Source organism: Balaenoptera musculus, chromosome 9, assembly GCF_009873245.2.
Source record: "Balaenoptera musculus isolate JJ_BM4_2016_0621 chromosome 9, mBalMus1.pri.v3, whole genome shotgun sequence".
NCBI classification, from domain to species: Eukaryota; Metazoa; Chordata; class Mammalia; order Artiodactyla; family Balaenopteridae; genus Balaenoptera; species Balaenoptera musculus.
Window position 1 is genome coordinate 44,944,275 of NC_045793.1, and position 27,902 is coordinate 44,972,176.

General features: G+C 35.2%; 1 protein-coding gene and 1 non-coding gene across 12 annotated transcripts in view; both read right to left on the bottom strand.

Annotated features, from left to right (window-relative positions):
• BBS9 (Bardet-Biedl syndrome 9) overlaps positions 1–27,902 on the bottom strand; it is a 461,337-nt gene that overhangs the window by 357,211 nt on the left and 76,224 nt on the right. For all 11 annotated transcript variants that reach the window (XM_036863487.1, XM_036863483.1, XM_036863488.1 and 8 more), the window contains exon 9: positions 3,121–3,295. In XM_036863487.1, the coding sequence (XP_036719382.1) occupies positions 3,121–3,295 (175 nt within the window). The remainder of the gene's footprint in view (positions 1–3,120; positions 3,296–27,902) is intronic.
• On the bottom strand, positions 19,889–19,974 carry LOC118901372. The gene has a single exon (XR_005021348.1). It is a non-coding gene; the product is annotated as a small nucleolar RNA SNORD86 (small nucleolar RNA).

Genomic DNA, 27,902 nt, shown 5'->3' on the forward strand with positions numbered 1-27,902 from the left:
ATACTGATTTAAAGACTATTGTCTACTTAGCAATGTATTAATATTAGGAGCCACTGTAGGGGTACTGGGGAAAGTGTATAGCAAACAGGGGAGAAAGATAAAACTCCTGGCAAGTATACTTCTTCAGGGAGCCTCCTTACATTCAACTCTTATTTAAAGGTATCACCTCTAGGCTCCTCAGTTTCCTGTGCACAGTGCTGCCATAGCCAGTATCACAATGAACTGAAGTAGCTGATTGACTTGCTACCTCCCCACTTGCTGGCATACTGCTGGAGGACAAGAGACAGGTCTTATCTGGCTTTGCATCTCCAGTGCTTTGCACAGTGTGTGGCACAGAGAAGCCTCTTGAAAAATGTTTGCTGAATGAATGACTGAACCAATGAACTGAATTATTCCTTTAGTGAACAGGTATTTAAAACAGATTCTGCTCTCAGGAACCTGATAATGCAAGACACTCTGGAACATTTTAGCACAACACAAAAAGCAAATATGATATTGGGCAACAATCAGTGTGTTGGGCAATAATATATCTAGGAGGCTAAAAAAAAGGAGGATATTTAAACCAGTTAATTTTAAAAGTCCCTTCCAAATCTGAAAGTCCACTTAACAGAGGTAAAATGGGACTGGAGCATAAAGAGCACTGAATGTCGTATGAGAAGATTTAGATTTTTTAATGGACAACAAAAATTATTCTGGCTTAAAGAGGTGTTTTAAAAGAATAGCTATGAGAAAGGCCCTTCAAAGTTTAGATTAGAGGTTAAAAAAAAAAACAGAAATCCAAGTGAAAAGATAAAGGTCTGAATGCCAATGCGAATGGGAAGCAACGGCTGAATAAGAGAAAAAAAAAAAAAAGGTAGAAAGGTCACGATTTACTGACTAAATAATTCTGACAAGCAAAGGAAAGAAAAAGAGAATAAAAGATGATCCAAAGTTTGTACAAACGTGGCCAAGGGAATGGCCCTAAGCCCCTCCTCTACCAAAAAAAAAAAAAAAAAATTCTCTCACTTCAAAAGAAAAACAACACTCAAAGTATGTCCTGAATTAGAATCACCTGGAGTATGCATTTGTGATGATTTCTGGGTCTTTTCCCCAAACCTACTAAATCAAAATCTAAGGGGTTGGGGATTAAGAATCTGCAAATGTGCATTTCATAAAAGGATGCTCAGATGATTCTTATGCACACTAAAGTTTGAGACTCATAGACTTCTCTAGTTCCTACTTGAACATAATTGATCTGTTTTTAAAGTAATTAAACATCAATATCAAAAATGAAAATGAATTATGTCTTAAAATCCTTTTCTATTAACTGATTATATTTTTAACTGATTATAAATAGATTTAATGAAGCCTCCGAACACCAAACCTACAGTTTTCATGCTTTCTCCCATCCTAAATTACACCTGTGATTACCATTTAATCTATTAAAATTGAAAGTATATATAAATACAACATACTACTCAATGTTATAAACCCTCTTGATTGTCATCATTTCACAATAATCACATATCCCATGCATTTTTACCATTTTAAAAGATCCACATAATAAATAAAGTGTGCATTTTTTTAGTCTTAGATGGAGATGAATTTAATAGATCAGTATGTTGGAGAATTACCACAGTTAAAACAGTATGAGTTTCTGTGAGATTAAACCTTCATGTTAAGGAAACCTACACATTGTTTTCTCATCCAATCACTCCTGGAATTATTACCAAATTAATTCCTATTCCCATATTTCAAAGAGTAAGTCATGGAACATTCACATCTTTGTATCATGACCCCAGTGTAACACTGCTAGTATCACTCTACTTGGCAAGAACTGGGTGGAAAGCTGCAAAGCAGATCTTCTCAATATTGCTTAAGTTTTGGCAGGACTGAATGAATTATACAGATATTTTTCTCAGCATCTCATAATAATTATGATATTTTATTTATTATCAGTAGCAATGCCACAACTCATTCATCTCCTTTGGACAAGCACCATAGGAGTTGTAGGAGGAATATGACATAATGATACACTACCTCCATCAGTTAACTTCTGCTTAGTCACAAACATTTGCTTATTTTCAGAGTTTTAAATCCTAGATGCCTGAACAATAATTCTCAGAATGTAGATTGCCACTTATTAAGAGAAAACTACATTAACTTGCAATATACACAATAATAAAACTTGAAGGCAAAAATTTACATCTGTTGCCTGATGAATTTATATTTTCTTCCTGCCTTGGGAAAAATCAGGTGGCCAAAAATAATACTGAAAGGCTATAATGAAGTGCTGCTTAGATGTTTAAAGTTCTAAATGCTGCCATCAGTAAGATAACAACAATAAAGTTACTGAAAATATTATAATTCTCCAAGTCTATTTCTTTTCCCAGAATGGATTTCTACTTTTTTTCCCACTCTCCCTTCCAATAAAAAACACAGCCTCCAAAAACTCAAAACCATAATCTTTATTGAAATTTAGCTGGTAGAGGAGAAAACGGTCTCTCTGAAACACAATTCACCAAAATCAATATGAATTTCTAGCAAAAAGTATAAGCTGTTTTCATAGGGTCATTTTCATACTTCACTTCTGTAAACCGTTCTTTTAAAAACATTCATAAAAACACTTGTATTTCTTGCCAGTATTCTTCCTATATCATATACATTCTTTTTTTGTTATAAAATCATTCTATATATGTATTTGTACCTGGCTTTTTTTCACTCAGACTGTGTTTTATTATTTATAATTCAAGGAACAATCGCAATAATTATTGAGCATTTTCTATGGGGTGGTAACTTGACATACACTTAATTCTTTTAACAAATTTGTCGAAATAGATGTTATTACCTCCTTTACATTCAGGATAAGGAGACTGACCATCAAACAGCTGTGAGTAGCAAAATCAGGACTCCAACCCAGGTGTGCCTCTCTCCAAATCCTTCCTCTCAATCTCTGCACTATACTGCCTTTCAAATGTTTTATGATATGTAAATGATATCCTCTAAGTCACCACAATTACATTTTATCAGAGAAACCACTCTCTTTTTCATTTGCAATATTCAAGCTCTTTGTGGATAAGAAATTATCAGCAGCATACACTTAAAAAACCATGATTCCAAAGATTCAAGATCCAAACTTACTTGTAACTTTCCACTTGTCGGCAGGATGAAACAGTAATGAAGGAATCTGTACGGGAACTGTAAGCAAGAGGGCCAGGTAAAAGAGAACCAGGGAGAAATCTCCCAAAAGCATAGCTTTCCTGCTCAAACACCATCAGCATTCCATCCATAGACTGGATACAAATTAAATCGCGACCTAAAGAAGAATTAGAGGAAATTAGGTAACTTATTCTTTTTATGAATGTAATGATTTTATCCCTATTCACCACAAATACGTCAGTTAATTTTTTCCCCAAGGGACAAACTGGGCAGTTTAAATTTTAAATCGCAAACTGATGAAGCTATCAGATTATTGTATATCACTATCTACACATTTCCCAGTTTTTTCATTATTCATGTCTATAGTTTTAAATACATTTATTTTCATTTATTTGAGCTAAAATCTGTAGCTCAAGAGAATACCTGAGAACAATCATGACTCTTTGCAAGATATCATTTTTTCCAAAATCAGAAATACAAACTGTTCTGCACGACGCCTTCTCTTCTTCATAGTATGTCAGCCCCATACTTTCAAATGACTTAGACATCAGTCAAACACAGCAGACCAAATCCATAGACATGTATTAAGCACCAGTTTTATACAAATCACAGTGTTGAGCACTGTTGGGAGAGAAAAATGACTAATACCGAAAAATACTAGTCACTGATTGCCCTAAACTATCGATTGATTTTGAAGTGTCTTCTACTATTAGTCTGTAAACATTAACTACAAAATTCACAGTTCTTAAAACATACTGAGATGATGATAATGATGATGATTTCTATGGTACAGTATAGTATCCCTAATCTGAGAAAGATCTAGTGGCTATAACTTTTCACGTTCTGCTAGTGCGATTAGTGTATCTTATAATCTATTATATAGGGAAGAACTATGTCAAAGAAAAATTAAGCTACTCATTAAGACAATAAACAAAAGGTCAATCTTCTAATTAATTTGTCATCTCTAACCCATACTTACCACATACAGTAAGTCCTGTAGTAACTACTCCATTTTACCTTGGATATCAGTGCCAATACAGTTATCCCTAAATTTTGAAATTTAAAGAATACTTTGCTCAAAAAGAAATTAAATTGCATAGAAATGGATGGTAGTCTTATTATTGTATCTGAGTATGGATATAAGGGCAATTTTTAAAAATCAAAATATGTTGCCAAAGGAGTTTTTTTAAAAAGAAAACAAACTGAGATCTTTGGGGTGCTTATTACTGCAACATACTCTACCCCATCTTAATTGATTCAATAAATTTAACAACTTTAAATAGTCTGAGAGATGTTTCAGGTTGAATATTGTCTTAGCATATATTCACAAAATACACATCTGAACCACTCTGGGATTGCTAGAGAGAAAGGGATTGTTCATGTTAATGCTGTTTTGAAGAGTATTCCCTCAAAGCTCAAATTCTTTTATAAGGCATAGTAGGTTTTTCAGTCATTGTTTTAAGATTTTTTAATCTATTCTTTATCTACTATGCTTATTAAAGTTTTCATAAAACAAGATATGAGTTTGTATGGATGCTGTATGTATATGCATGTTGTACAAGTGTATTCACAGAGATATATTTAGACAAAGAGTACCTCATCTATCCAGAATTTAACTATATAGCAATCCTCCTGTCTGTACCAAGCAAAAATGAAAAAGTATAAATATTCCTCTAAATAGTCAAAATAGATGCTGCAAAGTCTTTGTAATGAAAATTATGCAAACTTTTTACAGGTAGGATTCCCAGGTCTCACTCAGGGCATCGATTCTTATTCTAATTATGGTTCGAACAGTTGCAGTTCTCATAAACTAGTTACTGATATTCTAGGAGCTTCAGCCTCCTCATTTATAAAATGAGTATATTTGCCTAAGAGCTCCAAAGTTACAGATAAGATTTAATAGTCTCTAACACTGTGTAGCACACATAAAACACAATAAATCATAGCATCATTATGACGGTTATCATTACCTGCTTCCCCAGCCCAGAGAAAAGAAAATAGCAAATTAGAAAAGGTATGAAAACACTGATAGCTGTGAGCAGTGACAGCTATGCCCCAACAAAAAAGAAGGCAACAGGACATCTATAAAATATATATCAAATAATTCAAAAAAGAATAACAGTCGGGGCTCAGCTTAGAAGCAATTACTAGCCCTATATATCTCAAAAAGAGAAATGGCATATTACAATGTACTAGTAGCTATTAAATGGATTTAATACAGTTTAGTATAGTTTAGTCATTTGCAAAAACAAACTTGTGGCCGAGATGCTAACTGCTCCCCCTAAGAGCCATTCTTTCTTTTGGTACTTGAATTATCACTAGACTCATGGCCATCCAGTTAGAATAAAGCCTGTATCTCCAGGCCTCTGTGACAGATACATCATATGAGTACTTTCTCGCCAATGAGATGGGAGCAGGGTGATATGTGCAACACCCAGACTTACCCTTAAAAGGACTGAGTATGCACTCCCTTCCCCTCTTCCCAGCATGATGGTAGGGCTGGAACAGCTATCTTGGCCTCAAAGATAGAAGCCACATATTGAGAACAACAAAGCTGCCTACCAGTCCTGGACCACTTTATCTCCAGGTGGTTAAATCTGACAGAAATAAACATCTTCCTTAATTAAGTTTGGTCTTTATTAAAGCAATGAAACATATCTTAAATAACACAGAACTTATCTGAGCATAAAGATCCATCCAGCTTCACTGACTCTTAAAATTTAATTTCACTTGATTGGATCCTGATACCAAAAAACAACCAGATATAGAAGACATTGGGACAACTGGGGAAACTGGAATGTGACTGCATGTTAGACAACATTAGGAATTATTGTTAATTTTCTTAAGTGTGATTATGGTATTGTGATTACATATGAGAATGTTCTTATCAGGAAATGTGTTCTGCAATAGTTATGAGTGAAGTGGCATAAGATCTGTAACTTACTTTCAAATGGTTCATCAAAAAAAAAAAAAAGTGTGTGTATACATGTGTATACATTTACAACTGTTGACTCTAAATGGTGGAAAAATGGACATTCATGTTACTTGTTCTGATATTTAAATTTTTTCACAATCAAAATGTAAACAAATAACATAAAGTGTTCAAATATATTCCTTTAGTATACAAATGCACTTTATTAACCATCAAGGAGGGAACTGAGCATTAGCACATTGAGCAGGACTTAGGAGGAGAGCAATAAATCTAATCTTAATAAGTTAAGAATCAGAGACAGAAGAAATCCAATCAATGAAACACATGCAATGACCTTGACCTATGGGGGAGGATATTACTGTAACCAAAATATACTCTTTGTATTATTAAAGAATGTGAGGTCAAGGCATGTATACTTCCAAGCAGAAGTACAATAAACTTTGAGTTCATTTCAATATGTTGAATGTCTCTGAACCACAAATCTTCCAGTCTCCCAAAGACCTTAAAGAAGTCGTCCTCAAAGTGTGGCTCCCAGACCACCAGCATCAGCATTGTCTAGGAAATTCTTAGAAATGCAAATCCTAGGGTCCCACTCTATACCTATGGAATCAGAAACTATGATGATAGGGCCCAAGTCTAGGTTTTAACAAGCCCTAGAGGCTACTTGATGCATGCTAAAGTTTGAGAACTACTGCTTTCGCATGGTATGACAAAGAGCTAGAGCTTGAAGAAAACTTGAGCCCCAGAGAACACTTGGCTCCTTAGCATGATATATGAAGTCTTATTTCCTGAAACTCTAGCAATATAGAGGAGATACTTAATATACTGTAATGTCCACATGGGCTGCCTCTAGAGCCAGATAATCTGAGTTTGAGTCCAGTTCAACCAATTATTAGCTGTGAATTTGGGCTCAAGTTTCCTTATCTGCAAGATGGTGTACCTAACTTAGTTAGCTGTTGTGAGAATTCAATTAAGTAATGTACAGAAACTAGATCCAGCAGGTGTTAAATACTGCATCACGTTATTATTTTATAATTATTTTCTAAGTCTCATACTGAATGTTGTATTAATATTTAACTACTTGCTGTTTCCCACACACATCGTAATGGTGCATACTTCCTTGCTTTTGCTTATATTATTTCCTTTCCAAAAAAATTCTTACACTTTTCTTCCCCTGGGATAGTGAACATTTGCTGGATGCCTCCTGGTCATCCATTGCCCTCTCCTCCCATCTTTAGCCATGAGGCTTGAATGAGACTGACTTCATTCTAAGCTTGAGAGTAGGTAGGCCCTGACTTATATAAACTAATTAGTATCCCACTAGTCACAGTGATTAGTTAAGGGATGGTTATAATTTACAGCCAATGAAAGAAACTAAATCCCTAAACTGAGCTGAAACTAAAGAAAAACTTACTCTTCCCCCTGGGGAGTAATATGTGAGAAGGATAAGGTCTGGAATCAGAGAAGCCATTAGGCTTTTACAAGGGTGCAGTTAAGAGAGGGCCATGGAAGACACTGTTTAAGCCAGTGCATCAAGCCTCACTTGGAGCCAAACTTATCCATGAACTTTATAGGCAATAAATTCTCATAAATATTGAAGCTGAGTTGGCTCTCTGTCCCTGAATCAAGTGGATCAACCCATTTGTCCTCTGAGAGACATCACAGACTGAAGCTCATGTCTTCCCAGAAATCTTCTCTTTCCCTTCAATTACCCTCCATCTGTGATCCCACAGAGCCCCATCCTTACCTTCATCTTACAACTAATCACTGATTGAAATTATCTATTTTTGTGCCTCTCATTAACCTTAGCTTAAACTCAATGGCAAGAAGGTATATCTTACTCATCTTTGTAAATCCAACAATTAGAAAATGCCTGGCACATAGGAGATACATTAATAAATGTCTGTTGAGCTGAAGTAAGCTAGGCAAAATACTTTATTCATCTGCAGCTCAGATTGGCTGAGACTTTATTCTATGCATTTCACATACTGCATTTTAAGTACATGAAAAATGCTTTATTTATTACAATCCCAGCCACTGACGATTAGAAAAATGTAGGGATCAATCCAAAACATTACTCAAAAATAAATAAATAAATTCTTCAAATCACTGTATTGGAAGCCACTTCAGAATACATACCAAAGGCTCCCCTTACTGATAATGAGAACAGAAAGAACAGTCCAGAGAAGCCATGAAAGTTTTGTAGTTCTAATAGGACAGAGCCAACAGGAAGCCTTCATAAAAGCGATGGGATTTCAGGAGCTATTTAAATGACCTAGCCATGAACCATACTTAAAGAGTCTTTACCACATGCTCAGTATTATATTAGGAGCTGTAAGAAATATAGAACAACAGCAAATAACTACTACTGCCACTTACTGAGCACCTGTTATATTCCCGCCTTTGTGCTAAACATTTATCCAGCATATAGCTATAATCTTTAATAACAATAGTCCCATTTTACACATGAGAAGACTGAAACCCACAGAGCTTAAATAATTTGTCTAATGTCAAAGAATTAAAAAATGACAGCTAGTACTCAAGTCAGAATCTGACTCCATTTTACCACACTGGATCCATTTTTTTAAAATAACATAAGTTAACATATAAAATCTAAATGATGTGAAACTGACTAAGCACTATAGAAAATCAAAGAGCCTCATTACAGTGAACTTCCTAGGAAAAGTTTCATGATAGAGGTAGGATGTACCCTACCTCTCAGTTGAGAAGGATACCTAGACTGAGAAGGATAAGTAGAATGAAAAGAGATCAAAGGTAAAAGCAGAGGAAATTTCTGCAAGAGAAAAAGAACATATTAGAAAAAGATACAGAGACAATTAGACTTGATCCAATGCAATGGATCAAGTTTTACCACCAGGGCATGAAATGTAAAAGCAACAGATTGAAAAGATGACAATAGCTAAGTGATGTTTCCTCAAAAATTATGCCTAAATAATACAGGGGAAAAATTATCTTTTAAAGTTGAAATAACTAGGAAGGGTGGAGATTTCATCAGAATTTAAAATCTGGATGTTTATCTCATTAATCATAACCATGATGACAGAAAAAATAAGCATTGTGATTTGAAACACTATTTGCAAGATCTAGGAACAAACTGACAAAGGACCTACCAAAATCATTTTGAAAGAACTTTGGAAATCAGTATTTTTCATTTTCAAAGGCAATGAAAAAATTTTGTGCCTGTGGGGATGGGTGGGTGGAGGCAGGAAAGTTCCATTATGGCAGCCTCATGAAATGAATATTTATTAAAAAGTGTGTCTCATTTCCTGGTGTTAAAATATCATATAGACAAAGCTTTAACATTATGCATAAATTGGTAATCAATTACATGTTGAACTGACTGCTAGATTAACACTTTTCTTTACTAAATTACAGTCTGTTCACTAAAATGGTCTGTAGCAGTGTGTGTGTGTGTGTGTGTGTGTGTGTGTGTCCCTGTGCTCAGTTCTTTCCACCATGCCTGACGCAGAGCATTTTCCATCATTCATTATTATAGCAACAAGGGCCCCATGGAGGGTAGTTCTGAATACCATTTCCTCCATTTCTCTGCTGTCTTTTTCTTTCTGTGGAATCTATGTAGCAGAGTAAGTGGAGAAGAAGACTACCATTACTCAGCATGCTACATGTTTTCTGAATCTCTCTGTGCTCGTATTTCTTTTACACATCGAGTAAAAATACAAGTGAAGAAATGCAAACGTGACCTGTGGCCAAGCATACATTGCAGTTCAGCATACAGCTGTCAAAAATACTTGGTCTTTCTCCAAGTCTGAAAAACACATGAAAAACAGCTGTACAGGTAGTCAAAAAGGCAGACAGGAAACATCAAGAGACTTACACGTAAGAACAGAAGAGTCCAAAAGTCTGTGGAACTTCCGCTCGTTTTATGCATGCACTTCATGCACAGGAAAAGGTTTTGTTGTTGTTGTTACAGAAAAACTGAAACACTAACTTATTAATCTTTATTGCAAACTTAACTCAAAAATGATACAACATGTTTGCTATGAGCACAGACACAAAAATGTTCAGAGTAGAATTTCAACAGATATTGACTTAAAAACAATGGTAGATGGATTTCTAGAGCTTGCAGGATAGTAAATTTGCCATTAAATATCATTTTTGTGCCTTTTCACTCATATCATTATAGAAATAAAACTATCACCATTTTTTGAGATACATGCTACTATTTGGCTATGCTTAAAAATTAATAATTGGTAATTAATTGAATAAAAGAATAGCTAACTTCTTTCTTATTACTCTCTCCCTCATATTCTTTTTTATTTGAGCATTTGAAAAGTAATTAGTGTCTAATAATAATGCAATATTCAAGTAGATTCGAAGTTTAAAACCTTAGTTATAAATAAATAAATAAAATGTATTTAAAGCCCTAAGAAAACAGAGGAAATCAACAAATAGGATACATGTGTTGAGCTAAATGGCTAATATTTTTAAATATGTAACACAGAAAAATTACACAAATTCTCAACTATTATTCAAGTGTTATACCAATAAATAATTCAGGAGACTAATTAAGACTGAGGAAAATAAAAATTGGGTCTACATACTAACTCTTCCTATGAACTTGACTTTTGACATTTTAATGTTCTCATTTTAATAGGAATTTTAATAGCCTCACAAAGACCACTAAGGTGTGTTCCACTAAGCTATTTATCACTATTTTCCCCCCTAAACTGTGAACAAGGTTAATAACATATTATAAAGAAATTACAACCATTCATTAAATTAGCATTACATGTGATAGATTCAATATGAATGCAATGTTAGAGTTTAAAAGAAGGCCCTAAACATTATATTATCACTTGCATCCATCCACAAAATATTGGGTGAATTACTTTGTCAGACGTAATGATCATGAAAGGTTTGATAACATTCTCCAGAATTCACATTCATTCAACAAATTCCACAAACATTTGCTGTACCTAGTATATGCTAGGAGAGACGGTCGCTACCCTCAGAAAGTTCAGTGAATACGGGAGTTATAACAATGTAAGAACAGAGGCATACAAAGGCTATGGAAGCATGATTAATAGTATCTGGAAGAATCAAGAAAAGCTTCAGAACAGAAATAACACTTGGGTTTTGCAGGCTGAGAAAGAGTTTGCCAAACGTTCAGAGAAGCAAAAGCAGAAAGCATGCCATTCAGAGACTTAGATTATAGGATTATAAGAAAGCTCTGTTTGAAGAGGAACAAGATCAGTAAACTCTGAGGGAGGGCGTTGAGTGGAGGGAGATACTGCTGATGAAGATGGCAGGCATGCTCATCAGAACTGATGGCAAAGCCACAACTTAAGTCCACATTTGCTGCAACCTTACTTTAGCCCTGAAAGCTCTATCAAATATCCTCATCTGTACAGCAGTCGTATGAGGAGAAGATTGTAATGATGCTACTGTAAGGATAAAATACAATAAAAATGCATACTGGCTGGTACCTAATAAGCATTCAATAAATGGTAAGTGTTTGATATTACTGGATTACCAGTTTCCTTACAGACCAAATTATGTGAAAAACTTAAAATTGAGAGGAAAAAAATCCTTCAGACCAAAAAGGATAAAATTTAATGTGGGAAGAAGCACACACCAAATCAGAAATTCACCCTTTTTGCCAAAGCAAAGGATTTTTAAGACTTCAAGAACTATGGAAAATCTCTCAAAACCTAGGTCTGTGTGAACTGCTGTCTATTCAAGATGATTTTCTGTCTATTTTAAGTATACTTTCCTCAAAACAGCAATTCCTCTAACATGATAACTATTGAAGAAATCTCTAAAGAAGTACATTATGAGTGTGTCAGAAAGCTCTATTTGGGAATGAGCTGTCCCTGCCTCTGTACCCTCCCCCAACACACACATACCCATTTTCTTCCCCTACCCCCAACCCTGCCTCTCTTTTATTGACGTTTTTTGCAGGATGACCCTGAGTGACATACGAAAGACAAGATAGATGATATCATACAGCAGAGCCCATTATTTATTAGCATTCCTTTCTTCTCTCTCAACCAAAAGGAAAATTCTTAAAGGGTGAGTATAATGTTGGAGATATATTTTTTTTAATAACTGGTTTCAAAGTGAGGTAAACTTCTCAAGGTAATAACCAGCCATGATAAGAAATCCAGAAAACTCTCCACAAAAAACAATTTAAAAAAGAAAAAAAATTTAAATACCTCTTCATTTTGTACAAACATTCTTCATTTGCAATATTATCAGTCCAATAAAGCAATAACACCAAAAGCTAAATATTTGCTTTTTATATATTGTTAACTCTCAATCCTAAAATCATCATTGTATCAAAAGAAGGAATAAGAAAAAACTATAGTCTACACTGAATTCACTATAACCAATTAAATTAGGTTGTGAAAAAAATAACTAAAGCCAGGAAATTCTCAGCTGAGGTTCAACTTCATCTAAACTCATACAATTTTAAAAGGCAAATCAAAATGAATTTGGGATAATGACAACAATGACTTTAAGTTTCCTGAACTGTCAATTCTTATCACAAAGTTTGATGTGCCGCTTAACCATTGTTTGGTCTGTTAAATGTCCTTGGATTCTTCTAAAAGAAGCAGTTAAAATACCATATCTTGAATAAAAGTCATGAAAACAAATATACCAAAGTTATCATCTTAATATACAGATGGAATCACATTGTCAACCCACTCAAAAACTTCAAAGGTACACCAGTGTCTCCAGAAATAAGTAGAAATTAATAAGCAGGATATCCAAAGAACTCTTCAGTGTATCTGCTAAATGAACTTTGACTACTCCTTCTCATCCAGTCCCAACCACCAAATACTTCAGGTAACATAAGCTTGCCTTAAATGCCCTTATGCATTTGTTACTCTAGTTCAATTCGCCTCAGATATCATTCCCCCATCTTAACCTCATAAAATCCTTCTACATATCCTCCATCCCCAGCACCCAACCATTTTGAAGCTTTCTCCAATCCCCTTTAGGCATAAATAAAGCACTCTTCCTCTCTTCTTTCTTAGTACATTCTGCATCACTGCCTATTAGTACTGACAATATTTTTCCTGGTGATACAGCTAAATTTGGCATATTTCTCTCCCCTCCTCAACTCCCATAAATGAAGCATAAAATCCTTGAAGGTAAGTCGATTTTGTTTTCACGGTCTGGCTCACGGCATTCAGTATAGTCCCTTATATGTCAGTGCTCCAAAAATATCTGTTCAAGTCAACTGAACTCACATGGAAGTAGAAAACCATGTCAAACTGTAATACTAGGTATCAGGATGCCAATGATCATCAAGTGGGTCAAGATATTTGATAATATTACCATAGTCACATGAAAACTCCTTGAGATTTGGCATTATGCTTTATTTACCACACCTTCCCACCCCAAATAGTCCCTAGTATATAGTAGAGATCAATAAATAATCATTCAATGAATGAATGAATAGCAGCAAAGTAAAAGTGGTATGGAAAAGGCCCTAAAACAATTAGTTTTAACATGTGACACTTAAGAAGCTGAAATTCTAAATTATTTCAAGGCTTAATACTATGTCAAAAGACAAAGTATTCATTGCATGTGCAACATTAGATACACTAGGAAATACTCTGCTCTTAAGAAAGATAAAGCCTGATAGAAAGACACAAGAAATAAAGGTGGGGTGGGAAAGGATGGCAAAAGGAAAATATATAAATGAGAAGGGAAATCACTTAACCATAAAGAATAAATTGTGGCAGCCCAAAGAGGATACCAAAGAAACAGAACGATCTTTAAATCCATCAGTATTTCATAAAACTCTAACTGCAAAAACATACACAGATTAAGCCTTAAAACTTTAGTAATTATTAGAGCCCTGGGTACAAAGTCTTTCTCTGGGTAACAGGAAACAAGGGATTATTACCAGCAGGAAAAGCACCCCCCCAAAAGGGTACTGAATAGGATACTCTCTGGCTATTCCTTGTTCTTAGAGCAGGATGGTATATTATAAAAGAATAAATTGAGCGAAGATGGGAAAAGTATCAAATGTAGCATAAAGTATTAATATGTAGTGGAAAGAGCAATGATTTTGAATCAAAAAGGCAACCTGGTAATGTTTTAATCCTGCTCTGACACATTCTAGATACGTGACTTTGGCTATTTTGTTTAATTTCGTTCACTCTGTTTCTTCACATGCAAAATAAACCCTATCACAATCTCTATACCCCACTGGGTTGCTGTAAAGATACGGAACATATGCAAACTATCCAGTTCAGGACCTGGAACATGGTAGGAATGCATGCCGATCTTAATTCCAAATACAGCACACTTAAAAAAATAATCAAACCAACTTTCCCTAGTACCTACACTTATATCTTGAATATCAGATACAGTAGTTTAGTCATTAAGTCTCACTCCTTAGGTGTAAAAGGGAAGTAAACATCTCAGGGAAAAGTTAGGAAAAAAGGTGACCAGGAAGTTGGAAATGGTTCAGTTCTGAAGTTCCAATCTTTATTTGCTAAAGTAGTTGGCTCTTGAATTTCACTGATCTATAAAATTTCAGAAACTACTGGGGAACATCATAGGTTGTCAACCTTGTAAACTGCCCAATAAGGATATTTAAAAAAAAAAAAAAAAAAAGTAAAGACTATCATCATCAACATTTTCTACAAAGACAATGTAAAACGAATAAGTAGGAAGTAGAAAATGTTAGTCTTCAATATAGTCCATTAACTGAACAAATTTTAGCTTTATGAAAAATTTACTTCATTAGCTAATTTTTTTTCATTACCTTAAGACCATTTAAAACTTTAATGGGGCATAGCATTTGCAAACCACTAGTTTATCCTAGCATGAACCACTTTTAAAGAACCCCCATACCAGCACTTAAATACCACTAGTATAAAAAAAACTCAGAAAACAAGCACAAAAAGTTTTCCCATTAGAAGAAGAAAGGAAAAACTGGTTCCAAAACGTATTCAGGCCTAGGTTAGGTGAGGAAACAAGCATTTTCCATAATATGCTGGCTCTTTACAAGAGCCACCACTGTCAGACTTCTGGAATCAAAAAGTGAGGCAAAGGCTCCCCCTGCTGACAAGTAGACAAAGAATCTAACCCTATCAAAAGGCAACTAACTGACTTTTCAAAAATCTTTCCAATACTGACTGGATATCGCATGGGCTTTTACTATTCTCTATCAAAGACTAGTTTTACTTTATATCCTAAAACACTGGAATATAGCTCCATCTGATAAAAATGTGAAAGACATTTATAACTAGGTAATACTCCGTGTACATTTCACTAAATCTTTCTAAACCAGCTTTCAAATTTCTTGGTGTCTGCTCTATGCTCTAAAGCTTAACTGAGCTAGAATGTCATGCAGAGAGGAAATTTTAAAAGTCTAAAGAAATGAGGTGGGTTTCAAGAGGTTATGCAGAACAAAGGTAGCAATCTATGAATGCATTAACGGCCTTCTCTCACAGAAATCTCATGAGATTAAAAGAAGCAAATTAAAGACTTCAAAATTAACAATAATAGCAGGTTACAAGCACCGGCCCACATATTATTAACACATCCAACTCTAGCAACTATTCTATAACTTGGGAAGATCAAGAACTATTGTTCTCATTTGGCTATAGAGAGACCTAAGGCTCAGGAAAGTTCGATGTTTGTTAAGGACACACAGCTGGTGAGTAGCAGAGGCAGAATTCAACCCTATACATCTTCTAATCTTCATTCTGCTTCTCCAACTGAAAACTATGCATAAAGTAGATACTCTAATGACATAATCTCTAAATTCCTTTCTGATTTCAAATTTAACATGGCCTAACATCACAAATGCACTTGGTATGCTTATAAATAACATCAGATTTAAGTAGAAAATGTTAAATATTTCACTTTGGCAGACAAAACTTGATATAGCTGCTTGGTAAATTCTTTGCTATAATGTATTTATTCTTGTCTTATTTCTAAAAGGATTGCTTGCAAAGGTAAATAAAACTAAACAAATTCTAAACTAAGTAGATGAGGAGAACAGCAGATAAAACCCTGATTCTCCCACTAAAATTACTGAATAAAATGTTTGTTAAAAGCAGCATTTTTGAGTACATCAATATGCTCCCCCCCCCCCTTAAAAAAAGGTAAATAAAGTTCAGAAGCCAAACACTAAGTGAACGTGAGAACCCACAAAGGTAAACAGAACCCCTGGGGCAATCTCTTAAATCATATACCCACAGCATCAGTTTTCATAGTCTCAAAATAACATGTGGTAAAGGAGAAAAACCTTGGAGCCCACTCTAGGTGGGAAATCCAATTGGTCCTGTACATTATCTTTCTCCCCCCTGGTATAAAGCTAAGACCACAAAGGGCTCTACCCTTAGTGTAAGGAGAACTTAGAACTAGCATTCCCCCCACCCCCACCCAAGCCCAAGAGAAAGCAAAATAAAATGCATATCTCAAAACTTGGAACGAGATAAAGGAAAAAAATCTCTCCTAAGAATTCACAAACCCCAAGCTGATCTTAATGTGGGTTTTCAGACCAAATTCACTCTATTGACTTGCCCAAGAAGCCTCAATCTGTGAAGTTAGTAAAAGTGATCCTGGGTTAGAAGTACCACCAAATCCCTGGCAAAAGACAACTCAAATATTTGAAGGGACACACCAATCATTCCCATGGATAAAGTTCCAAGAATATGACCTCACAGGCAAAAATCACAATATACAAGGAATTGGAGGCAATATAAGCAAGAGACAGCAAAAATAATAGCACAATCGGAAATGCAAAGACTTCATTTACTGAAATAATCAACAGAATAAAAGTACTACATTTTATGTTTAAGGAAATAAAAACAGGTATTAAAAATATGAATAAAAGATTTTATCAATCACCAAGCAGATTTTTAAAAGGACCAAATAAACTTTGAGAAATAATAAATATAATAACTAGACTTAACAAAGTTAATAAAACTCCAAGAGTAGTTTCAAAAGAAATTACTCTCCGAATAGCAGTGATTTAGGAAACAGGAAAATACATCTAAGAAATAATCTAGAATGCATTAGTAAGAAAAATAGAGACAGAAAATACAAGTGCAGTTAAGAGACTTGAACAATAGCATAAGATGGTCTAACATGTATCTAATTGGATTTTCATTAAGAGATAATGGAGAGAATATGAAAGAGGCAATATTCAAAGAAATAATAGCTGAAGATTTTCCAGAATTGTTGAAAGGCACTAATCCTAAGACCAGGTTTAAGCCAAATAAATTCCAAATAGGATAAGTAAAAATAAATCCTCCCTTAGATACCCGACAGAGAAACTGCAGAACACCAAAGCCAAAGAGAATTTCTTAAAAGCAATAGAGAAAAGACAGATTAACTAGCAAAAGAATAACAGCTAGACTAAAAGTTGACCTCTTAACACCAGTGAAAGCCAGAATAGAGCAGAATATTATCTTTTGTGTAGCAAGAAAAATAACTATCAACATAACATTATATTCCCAGACTTCCTCCCATTCCCTCCAAAAAAAAAAATTTAATGTTATTACAAAGATTCCATTCACAATAGCAACCAAAGCAATTAAGTTCCTAACACACTGACTCTAACTCAACTTTCAGATCTTAACTTCCTTAGGAAGGCCAAATTAGGCAATATACACCTAAAATATACCCTCGTTATCATGGCATCTTTTCCTTCATAGCACTTGTGATTTTATATCTATTTCTATGATTATCTACTGACTGTGTATTTCCCTCTCCAAACTTAATGAGGCCATAGACCTCTATACTTATCACCATATTGTTTACCACCGTGCTTGGCACATAAGTGAAAGGAAAGAAGGAAGGAAAGAGGCAAGGAAGATATAACCAACAAATAAACAACTAATATAGATAAAAAGTAAAATTTTTACTAAAAGACATAAAAGAACAGCTAAATAAATAGTAAGACATATTATATTCCTGGATGGGAAGAATTAATATATAAACATTAATATATAAACATGTCAGTTATGCACTAAAATAATCTGCATTGCATTTGATGCAATGCCAGACAAAATTCCAGCATGATTTTTTCATGGAACTCAATAAACTATTTTTCAAACCTGAAAGGAAAGTGAAAAAAAAAAGCAAGAATAACCTATAAATATTTAAAAACAAGACCAATAAAGAATGATTACTCCTCCCACATATCAAAACATACTATACATTAAATTTTTTAAATACAGTATTGGCATTCTTTATAGATACACTACTTATGGACAAATAAATCAAGGGAAAGGAATAGAGTCTAAGAGCAAATTACAGATTATACGGGAATTTAGCATATAAGAAAATTAGCATTTCAAATTATAAAAAGAATATTCATAAATGGTTCTTGGACAACAGGGTATACACTTGGGAAAAAAATTAAATTAGAGCCCTACTATATACGATACCTAAAAATAAATTCCAGAAAAGTTAAGAAAACATATGAAAATATTTTAGAATCGTAGTATAGGAAAGGTCTTCATTAGAATGATACAAAGATCAGAAGCCACAACAAAAAAGATCAAAACGTTTAACATCATAAAAAATTAAAGTATTTGTCCCATTAAGTAAATGAACAAGGTTAAAATAATCATTCACAGGACACAACCTGGGGCAAATTACTTAATCTTGCCAAGCCTAAATCTTCTTGTGTCTGAAATGAAAATAATGACCTGATTTTCAGGGTTGCTTTGAGAATTAAATGAGAAAGTTAAGGTTAAATCCTTAGCACAGTCTTAGGTGGTAGCACCTGGCAAGTGTCCAATAAATATTTTTTTGCTACTATTTTAAATTATGAAAATTTAACATATCACTTTTGCCCATTAAGTGGAGATTTTGAACTTTTTAAAAAATGATAATACATGATGTTGGCACAGATATTACACATAGCTGAGAAAAGGGTATATTTGGCCCATCTCCCTGACATAAAACAATTTATAATGTGTATCAAAAGCTTTTTGTCTCAGTACCTAGTCTTAGGATTTTTTTTCTGAAAATGTTTTTATTTTTATTGGACTATAGGGGATGGATTGAGAAATATCTCTGCAAGCTATGCCCCACTAGGGAAATGTCCATTCTAATTCTCCTGGGACAGCTTTCGGAGCTTTTTCTTTTTCTTGGACCTGCTGCTCTTGCTGGCAGCGGCCTCTTCAGGTCCACTGATGAGTGGCTCCTCCTTGGAAGAGAATTTCCTCTTTTTCGTGGGGACACTCTTTGTTTCCTGACTCTTCAGGGTCACTAACTGGTTCCTCTTCGGGCAAAGATTTCTTCCTGTTGTGAAGACTTCCACTGCCAGCTGTCTCTTCAAGATCACTACTAACCAGCTCCTCCTTGGAAAAAGATTTCTTTTTCTTGGGTTTGGAGAAGGAGACGGATGGGTCTTCTATTCCATCCTCCTGAGGAGCCTCCTAGGGCTTTTGCTTTTGCTTCTTTTTGGGTCTTTCACTTATCTCCTCAACACCCCTCTGGAGTACTACTGCTGTTTTCTGAAGATGCCAGGGAAATTGCAGCCAGCCATTTCTTTTCCTTCTTCAAGCGTTACTTCTCCTGTTTCTCCAGCTTCCTAGTAATCTCAGCAGCCGCTTCCTCTGAACCATTACCTCCTTCATGACATCCAGATTCTTTTGTGGAATCTCTCCAGTCTCACAGAAGGACAGCTGCTCCACAACTTGTTCTATTTGCCAGGTATCAGGAGATGCAGCCTTTGTTCTTAGCAGCTGCTCAACTAATGAAGGTAGAGTGGAAAATAAGGCCATATTTTGGGATGTTAGCACTTGTCTTCAGGGCTCGGGAAATGTGGTCCTTTTGCTGGGCCCAGGGAATCACTCAGACACCAGGACTGGCCATCACCCCCATAGCAGAGGCCTGCATAGGTCAGGGAGCCCTGGTAAACCATCACCATGATCCCCACAGTTTAGAATTTTAGAAGAAAAAAAAAAGTCCTAGGATTCTAGTAGAAAAGTAACTGCTAGGGGCTGGGGATAGAGGAAATAGGGAGAGGTTGGTAAATGGGTACAAATTTTCAACTATGAAATGAATAAGGCCTGAGAATCTAAGGTAAAACATGTAGTTGATAGCACTGTATTGTAAAATTAAAAGTTGTTAAGAGAGTAGAACTTAGATGTCCTCACCAAAAAAAAAGAGATAAATATGTGAGTTGATGGATGTGTTTGAAATGGGGGGGAATGCTTATTTTTCTGAATTTTTGAATTTTATTTTATTTTTTTATACAGTAGGTTCTTATTAGTTATCCATTTTATACATATTAGTGTATATATGTCAATCCCAAACTCCCAATTCATCACACCACCACCACCCCCCTGCCACTTTCCCCCCTTGGTGTCCATACGTTTGTTCTCTACATCTGTGTCTCTACTTCTGCCCTGCAAACCGGTTCATCTGTACCATTTTTCTAGGTTCCACATATATGCGTTAATGTACGATATTTGTCTTTCTCTTTCAGACTTACTTCACTCTGTATGACAGTCTCTAGATCCATCCATGTCTCTACAAATGACCCAATTTCGTTCCTTTTTATGGCTAAGCAATATTCCATTGTGTACATGTGCCACATCTTCTTTATCCATTCGTCTGTCAATGGGCATTTAGGTTCCTTCCATGACCTGGTTATTGTAATTAGTGCTGCAATGAATATTGGGGTGCACGTGTCTTTTTGAATTATGGTTTTCTCTGGGTATATGCCCAGTAGTGGGATTGCTGGGTCATATGGTAAATCTATTTTTAGTTTTTTAAGGAACCTCCATACTGTTCTCCATAGTGGCTGTATCAATTTACATTCCCACCAACAGTACAAGAGGGTTCCCTTTCCTCCACTCCCTCTCCAGCATTTGTTGTTTGTAGATTTTCTGATGATGCCCATTCTAACTGGTGTGAGCTGATACCTCATTGTAGTTTTGATTTGCAGTTCTCTAATAATTAGTGATGTTGAGCAGCTTTTCATGTGCTTCTTGACCATCTGTATGTCTTCTTTGGTGAAATGTCTATTTAGGTCTTCTGCCCATTTTTGGATTGGGTTGTTTGTTTTTTTAATATTGAGCTGCATGAGCTGTTTATATATTTTGGAGATTAATCCTCTGTCTGTTGATTCGTTTGCAAATATTTTCTCCCATTCTGAGGGTTGTCTTTTCGTCTTGTTTGTAGTTTCCTTTGCTGTGCAAAAGCTTTTAAGTTTCATTAGGTCCCATTTGTTTATTTTTGTTTTTATTTCCATTACTCGAGGAGGTGGATCAAAAAAGATCTTGCTGTGATTTATGTCAAAGAGTGTTCTTCCTATGTTTTCCTCTAAGAGTTTGATAGTGTCCAGTCTTATATTTAGGTCTTGAATACATTTTGAGTTTATTTTCATGTATGGTGTTAGGGAGTGTTCTGATTTCATTCTTATACATGTAACTGTCCAGTGTTCCCAGCACCACTTATTGAAGAGACTGTCTTTTCTCCATTGTATATCCTTGCCTCCTTTGTCATAGATTAGTGGACCATAGGTGAGTGGGTTTATCTCTGGGCTTTCTATCCTGTTCCATTGATCTATATTTCTGTTTTTGTGCCAGTACCATATTGTCTTGAGTACTGTAGCTTTGTAGTATAGTCTGAAGTCAGGGAGTCTGATTCCTCCAGTTCTGTTTTTATCCCTCAAGACTGCTTTGGCTATTTGGGGTCTTTTGTGTCTCCATACAAATTTTAAGATTTTTTGTTCTAGTTCCGTAAAAAATACCATTGATAATTTGATACGGATTGCATTGAATCTGTAGATTGCTTTGGGTAGTATAGTCATTTTCACAATATTCATTCTTCCAATCCAAGAACATGGTATATCTCTCCATCTGTTGGTATCATCTTTAATTTCTTTCATCAGTGTCTTATAGATTTCTGCATACAGGTCTTTTGTCTCCCTAGGTATTTTATTCTTTTTGTTGCAATGGTAAATGGGAGTGTTTCCTTCATTTCTCTTTCAGATTTTTCATCATTAGTGTATAGGAATGCAAGAGATTTCTGTGCATTAATTTTGTATCCTGCTACTTTACCAAATTCATTGATTAGCTCTAGTTTTCTGGTGGCATCTTTAGGATTCTCTATGTATAGTATCATGTCATCTGCAAACAGTGACAGTTTTACCTCTTCTTTTCCAATTTGGATTCCTTTTATTTCTTTTTCTTCTCTGATTGCCGTGGCTAGGACTTCCAAAACTATGTTGAATAATAGTGGCAAGAGTGGACATCCTTGTCTTGTTCCTGATCTTAGAGGAAATGCTTTCAGTTTCTCACCATTGAGAATGATGTTTGCTGTGGGTTTGTCAGATATGGCCTTTATTACGTTGAGGTAGGTTCCCTCTATGCCCACTTTCTGGAGAGTTTTTATCATAAATGGGTGTTGAATTTTATCAAAAGCTTTTTCTGCATCTATGAAGATGATCATACGGTTTTTATTCTTCAGTTTGTTAATATGGTGTACCACATTGATTGATTTGCATATATTGAAGAATCCTTGCATCCCTGGGATAAATCCCACTTGATCATGGTGTATGATCCTTTTAATGTGTTGTTAGATTCTGTTTGCTAGTATTTTGTTGAGGATTTTTGCATCTATATTCATCAGTGATATTGGTCTGTAATTTTCTTTTTTGTAGTATCTTTGTCTGGTGTTGGTATCAGAGTGATGGTAGCCTCATAGAATGAGTTTGGGAGTGTTCCTTCCTCTGCAGTTTTTTGGAAGAGTTTGAGAAGGATGTGTGTTAGCTCTTCTCTAAATGTTTGATAGAATTCACCTGCGAAGCCATCTGGTCCTGGACTTTTGTTTGTTGGAAGATTTTTAATCACAGTTTCAATTTCATTACTTGTGATTGGTCTGTTCATATTTTCTGTCTCTTCCTGGTTCAGTCTTGGAAGGTTATACCTTTCTAAGAATTTGTCCATTTCTTCCAGGTTGTCCATTTTATTGGCATAAAGTTGCTTGTAGTAGCCTCTTAGGATGCTTTGTATTTCTGCAGTGTCTGTTGTAACTTCTCCTTTTTCATTTCTGATTTTATTGATTTGAGTCCTCTCCCTCTTTTTCTTGATGAGTCTGGCTAATGGCTTATCAATTTTGTTCATCTTCTCAAAGAACCAGCTTTTAGTTTTATTGATCTTTGCTATTGTTTTCTTTGTTTCTATTTCATTTATTTCTGCTCTGATCTTTATGATTTCTTTCCTTCTGCTAACTTTGGGTTTTGTTTGTTCTTCTTTCTCTAGTTCCTTTAAGTGTAAGGTTAGATTGTTTATTTGAGATTTTTCTTGTTTCTTGAGGTAGGCTTGTAAGCTATAAACTTCCCTTTTATAACTGCTTTTGGTGCATCCCATAGGTTTTGGATCATCGTGTTTTCATTGTCATTTGTCTCTAGGTATTTTTTGATTTTCTCTTTGATTTCTTAAGTGATCTCTTGGTTATTTAGTAACGTATTGTTCAGCCTCCATATGTTTGTGTTTGGTATGTTTTTTTCCCTGTAATTCATTTCTAATCTCATAGCGTTGTGGTCAGAAAAGATGCTTGATATGATTTCAATTTTCTTAAATTTACTGAGGCTTGATTTGTGACCCAAGATGTGATCTATCCTGGAGAATGTTCTGTGTGCACTTGAGAAGAAAGTGTAATCTGCTGTTTTTGGATGGAATGTCCTATAAATATCAATTAAGTCTATCTGGTCTATTGTGTCATTTAAAGCTTCTGTTTCCTTATTTATTTTCATTTTGGGTGATCTGTCCATTGGTGTAAGTGAGGTGTTAAAATCCGCCATTATTATTGTGTTACTGTCAATTTCCTCTTTTATAGCTGTTAGCAGTTGCCTTATGTATTGAGATGCTCCTATGTTGGGTGCATATATATTTATAATTGTTATATCTTCTTCTTGGATTGATCCCTTGATCATTATGTGGTGTCCTTCCTTGCCTCTTGTAACATTCTTTATTTTAAAGTCTATTTTATCTGATATGAATATTGCTACTCCAGCTTTCTTTTGATTTCCATTTGCATGGAATATCTTTTTCCATCCCCTCACTTTCAGTCTGTATGTGTCCCTAGGTCTGAAGTGGGTCTCTTGTAGACAGCATATATATGGGTCTTGTTTTTGTATCCATTCAGCGAGCCTGTGTCTTTTGGTTGGAGCATTTAATCCATTCACGTTTAAGGTAATTATCGATATGTATGTTCCTATGACCATTTTCTTAATTTTTATGGGTTTGTTTTTGTAGGTCCTTTTCTTCTCTTGTGTTTGCCACTTAGAGAAGTTCCTTTAGCATTTGTTATAGAGCTGGTTTGGTAGTGCTGAATTCTCTTAGCTTTTGTTTGTCTGTAAAGCTTTTGATTTCTCTGTCGAATCTGAATGAGATCCTTGCAAGGTAGAGTAATCTTGGTTGTAGGTTCTTCCCTTTCATCACTTTAAATATATCATGCCACTCGAAATGGGGAGAATCCTTAAACCATGTGTACCTATATCAAATCACCACGATGTACTTTAAATATCTTACAATTTTATATGTCAATTATACCTCAACAAAGCTAAATTAAAATAAGAAAAATTTAAAAATACAGTGGTCATAATTACCAGTATTTGAACCTCTGCATGTCTGTTAGAATTTCTACTGTCTGTTTCTATGAGTTTAACTTTTTTTTTAGATTCCCCATAAGTGAATGCAGCATTTTGTCTTTCTCTGTCTAGCTTATTTCACTTAGCATAATGCCCTCAACATCCATCCATGATGTCACAAATAGCAGGATTTCCTTCCTTCTCATAGCTGAATAATATTCCATTATATGTATCTACCACTTCTTCTTTATCCATTCATCTATTGATGGATGCTTAGGTTGTTCCATATCTTGGCTATTGTGAATAATGCTGCAGTGAACATGGGAGTATAGATATCTCTTCAAACTCCTGTTTTCATTTCCTTTGGATATATAACCACAAGTGGAATTGCTGGATCATATGGTAGTTCTATTTTTAATTTTTTGAGGAACCTCCATACTGTTTTCCATAGTAGCTGCACCAATTTACATTCCTATCAACAATGAATAAGGGTTCTCCTTTCTCCACATCCTCACTAACACTTGTTATCTCTTGTCTTTTTTCATGATAGCCATTCTAACAGGTGTTAGACAGTATCTCATTGTGGTTTGGATTTGCATTTTCCTGATAATTAGTATTATTGAGCACATTTTCATGTACCTGTTGGCCATCTGGATATCTTCTTCGAGAAAATGTCTATTCAGTTCCTCTGCCCATTTTTAAATTGGATTGTTTGGGGGTTTTTCTATTGAGTTGTATGAGTCCTTTATATATTTTGGATATTAATTCTTTATCAGATATATGATTTGCAAATATTTTCTCCCATTCCACGGGTCACCTTTTCATTATGTTGATGGTTTCCCTTGCTGTACAGAAGCTTTTTAGTTTGATGTAATCCCACCTGGTTTTTGGGGGGTTTGGGGGGTTTTTCAGGCAGTGATTATTTATTTTAAAATTTGCAACTAATCTCATGGATACATTTTTGTTATAATAATTACAATGATACAGGCAAATGAAAGGTCCCCCTTTGGCCCCACCCACTTTTCTTTCCAAAGAATTTATCCAAAAATGTGATAGAAATAACAAATCTGAATGGTCATCATTTTCTCAGTAATAAAAATGTATGCTAGCTACTCCTTGCTACTCAATTTTGATCATCAGGCAACTTTTCTATGGGTATAAAATTTCTAGCACTTCTATTTCTCTTTTGATTTTTTGTGGTGCTAAAAAATGTTCTCCTTTTTATTCTTTCCAGTTTTATTGATATAATACTTGAAAATTGTTAGGAGAGTAGATCCTAAGAGTTCTCATCACAAGGAAAAATATTTTTTTTTCTTTTTTCTTTTTTTTGTATCATATGACGGATGTTAACTAAACTTACTGTGGTAATCATTTTACAGTATATGTAAGTCAGATCATTTATGCTGTATACCTTAAACTCATACAGTGTTATATGGCACTTGTTTATTTTTTCTTTGTTGCCTTTGCTTTTGGTGCCAAATCCAAAACATCATTGCCATGATCAATGTCAAGAAGATTACCCTCCATGTTTTCTTCTAGGGGTTTTATGGTTTCAGGTCTTACATTTAAGTCTTTCATCCATTTGGAGTTGATTTTTGTGTATGGTATAAGATAGGGGTCCAGTTTCATTCTTTTGTATGTGGCAATCCAGTTTTTCCAGCACCATTATTGAAGAGACTATCCTTTCCTCATTCTGTATTCTTGGTTCCTTTGTCATAAATTAATTTCTGAGCTCTCTATTCTGTTCCATTGATTTATATACCTATTTTTATGTCAATACCATATTGTTTCGATTACTATACGTTTCTAATACAGTTTGAATTCAGGAAGTATGATTTCTCCAGCTTTGATCTTTTTTTCTCAAGATTGCTTTGACTACTTGGGGTCTTCTCTGGTTCCATACAAGGTTTAGGATGACCATAGTATTTTTTAAAGCAAAATATTTTAAAAGCAAAATTTAACAGTGGTAAATCATAGAATTCTCTATAATCATTTAGAATTACATTGCAGTAGAATATTTGTTGATTTGGTAAATATTTGTGATATTGTTAAGTGAGAAATAGACCTTAAAAGAGTAAATACAGGGACTTCACTGCTGGCACAGTGGTTAAGAATCCTCCTGCCAACACAGGGGACACGGGTTCAATCCCTGGTCCAGGAAGATCCCACATGTTGTGGAGCAACTAAGCCCATGTGCCACAACTACTGAGCCTGAGCTCTAGAGCCTGCGAGCCACAACTACTGAGCCCACGTGCCACAACTACTGAAGCCCACGTGCCTAGAGCTCTTGCTCCACAACGAGAAGCCACCGCAATGAGAAGCCCGCACACCACAACGAAGAGTAGGCCCCGCTCACCGCAACTAGAGCAAGCCCACATGCAGCAACGGAGACCCAACGCAGCCAAAAAAAAATGAATAAGTAAATAAATAAATAAATGTTCCTTAAAAAAGAAAGAGTAAATACAATATGAATCTGGGCTTCCCTGGTGGCGCAGTGGTTAAGAATCCCCCTGCCAATGCAGGGGACACGGGTTCGAGCCCTGGTCCGGGAAGATCCCACATGCCGCAGAGCAACGAAGCCCGTGCACCACAACTACTGAGCCTGTGTTCTAGAGCCTGTGAGCCACAACTACCGAGCCCAAGTGCCACAACTACTGAAGCCCATGTGCCTAGAGCCCGAGCTCCGCAACAAGAGAAGCCACCACAATGAGAAGCCTGTGCACCACAACGAAGAGTAGCCCCCGCTTGCCACAACTAGAGAAAGACCGTGTGCAGCAACGAAAACCCAACACAGCCAAAAATAAATAAAATAAATTAATTTAAAAAAAAAAAAATACAATATGAATCTGGTTTTATGGCATAAAAACTCAAAATAAAAAGTCGAAATAAATATACTAGAATAGTCATAATGATTAGTTAGTTCTTAGTGTTGAGTAGAGAGTATTTTATTTCCCTTCTCATATAAACCTCATCCAAAGTTTCCAAAATTAACATGTTACTTAAAAAAAATTTTTTTAATGGAGGAGGCAGGTATCAATCAAACTTCCCACCATTCCTGAAGCTCAGGCCCCACCAATGATTGGCTCTTCCACAGGTATAAAGATCAAAGTTCAAGCAAACATTTTTAAAAATCCATTACCAAACATATAAATTGAACCTTGGCAAGAAGGCAAATACGTTAAAACGCTTTTGGAAAAATGATGACCTAAATTTTAAAATTGCTGATTTATAGTCTTCCTTCCATCCAGAAGTAGACAA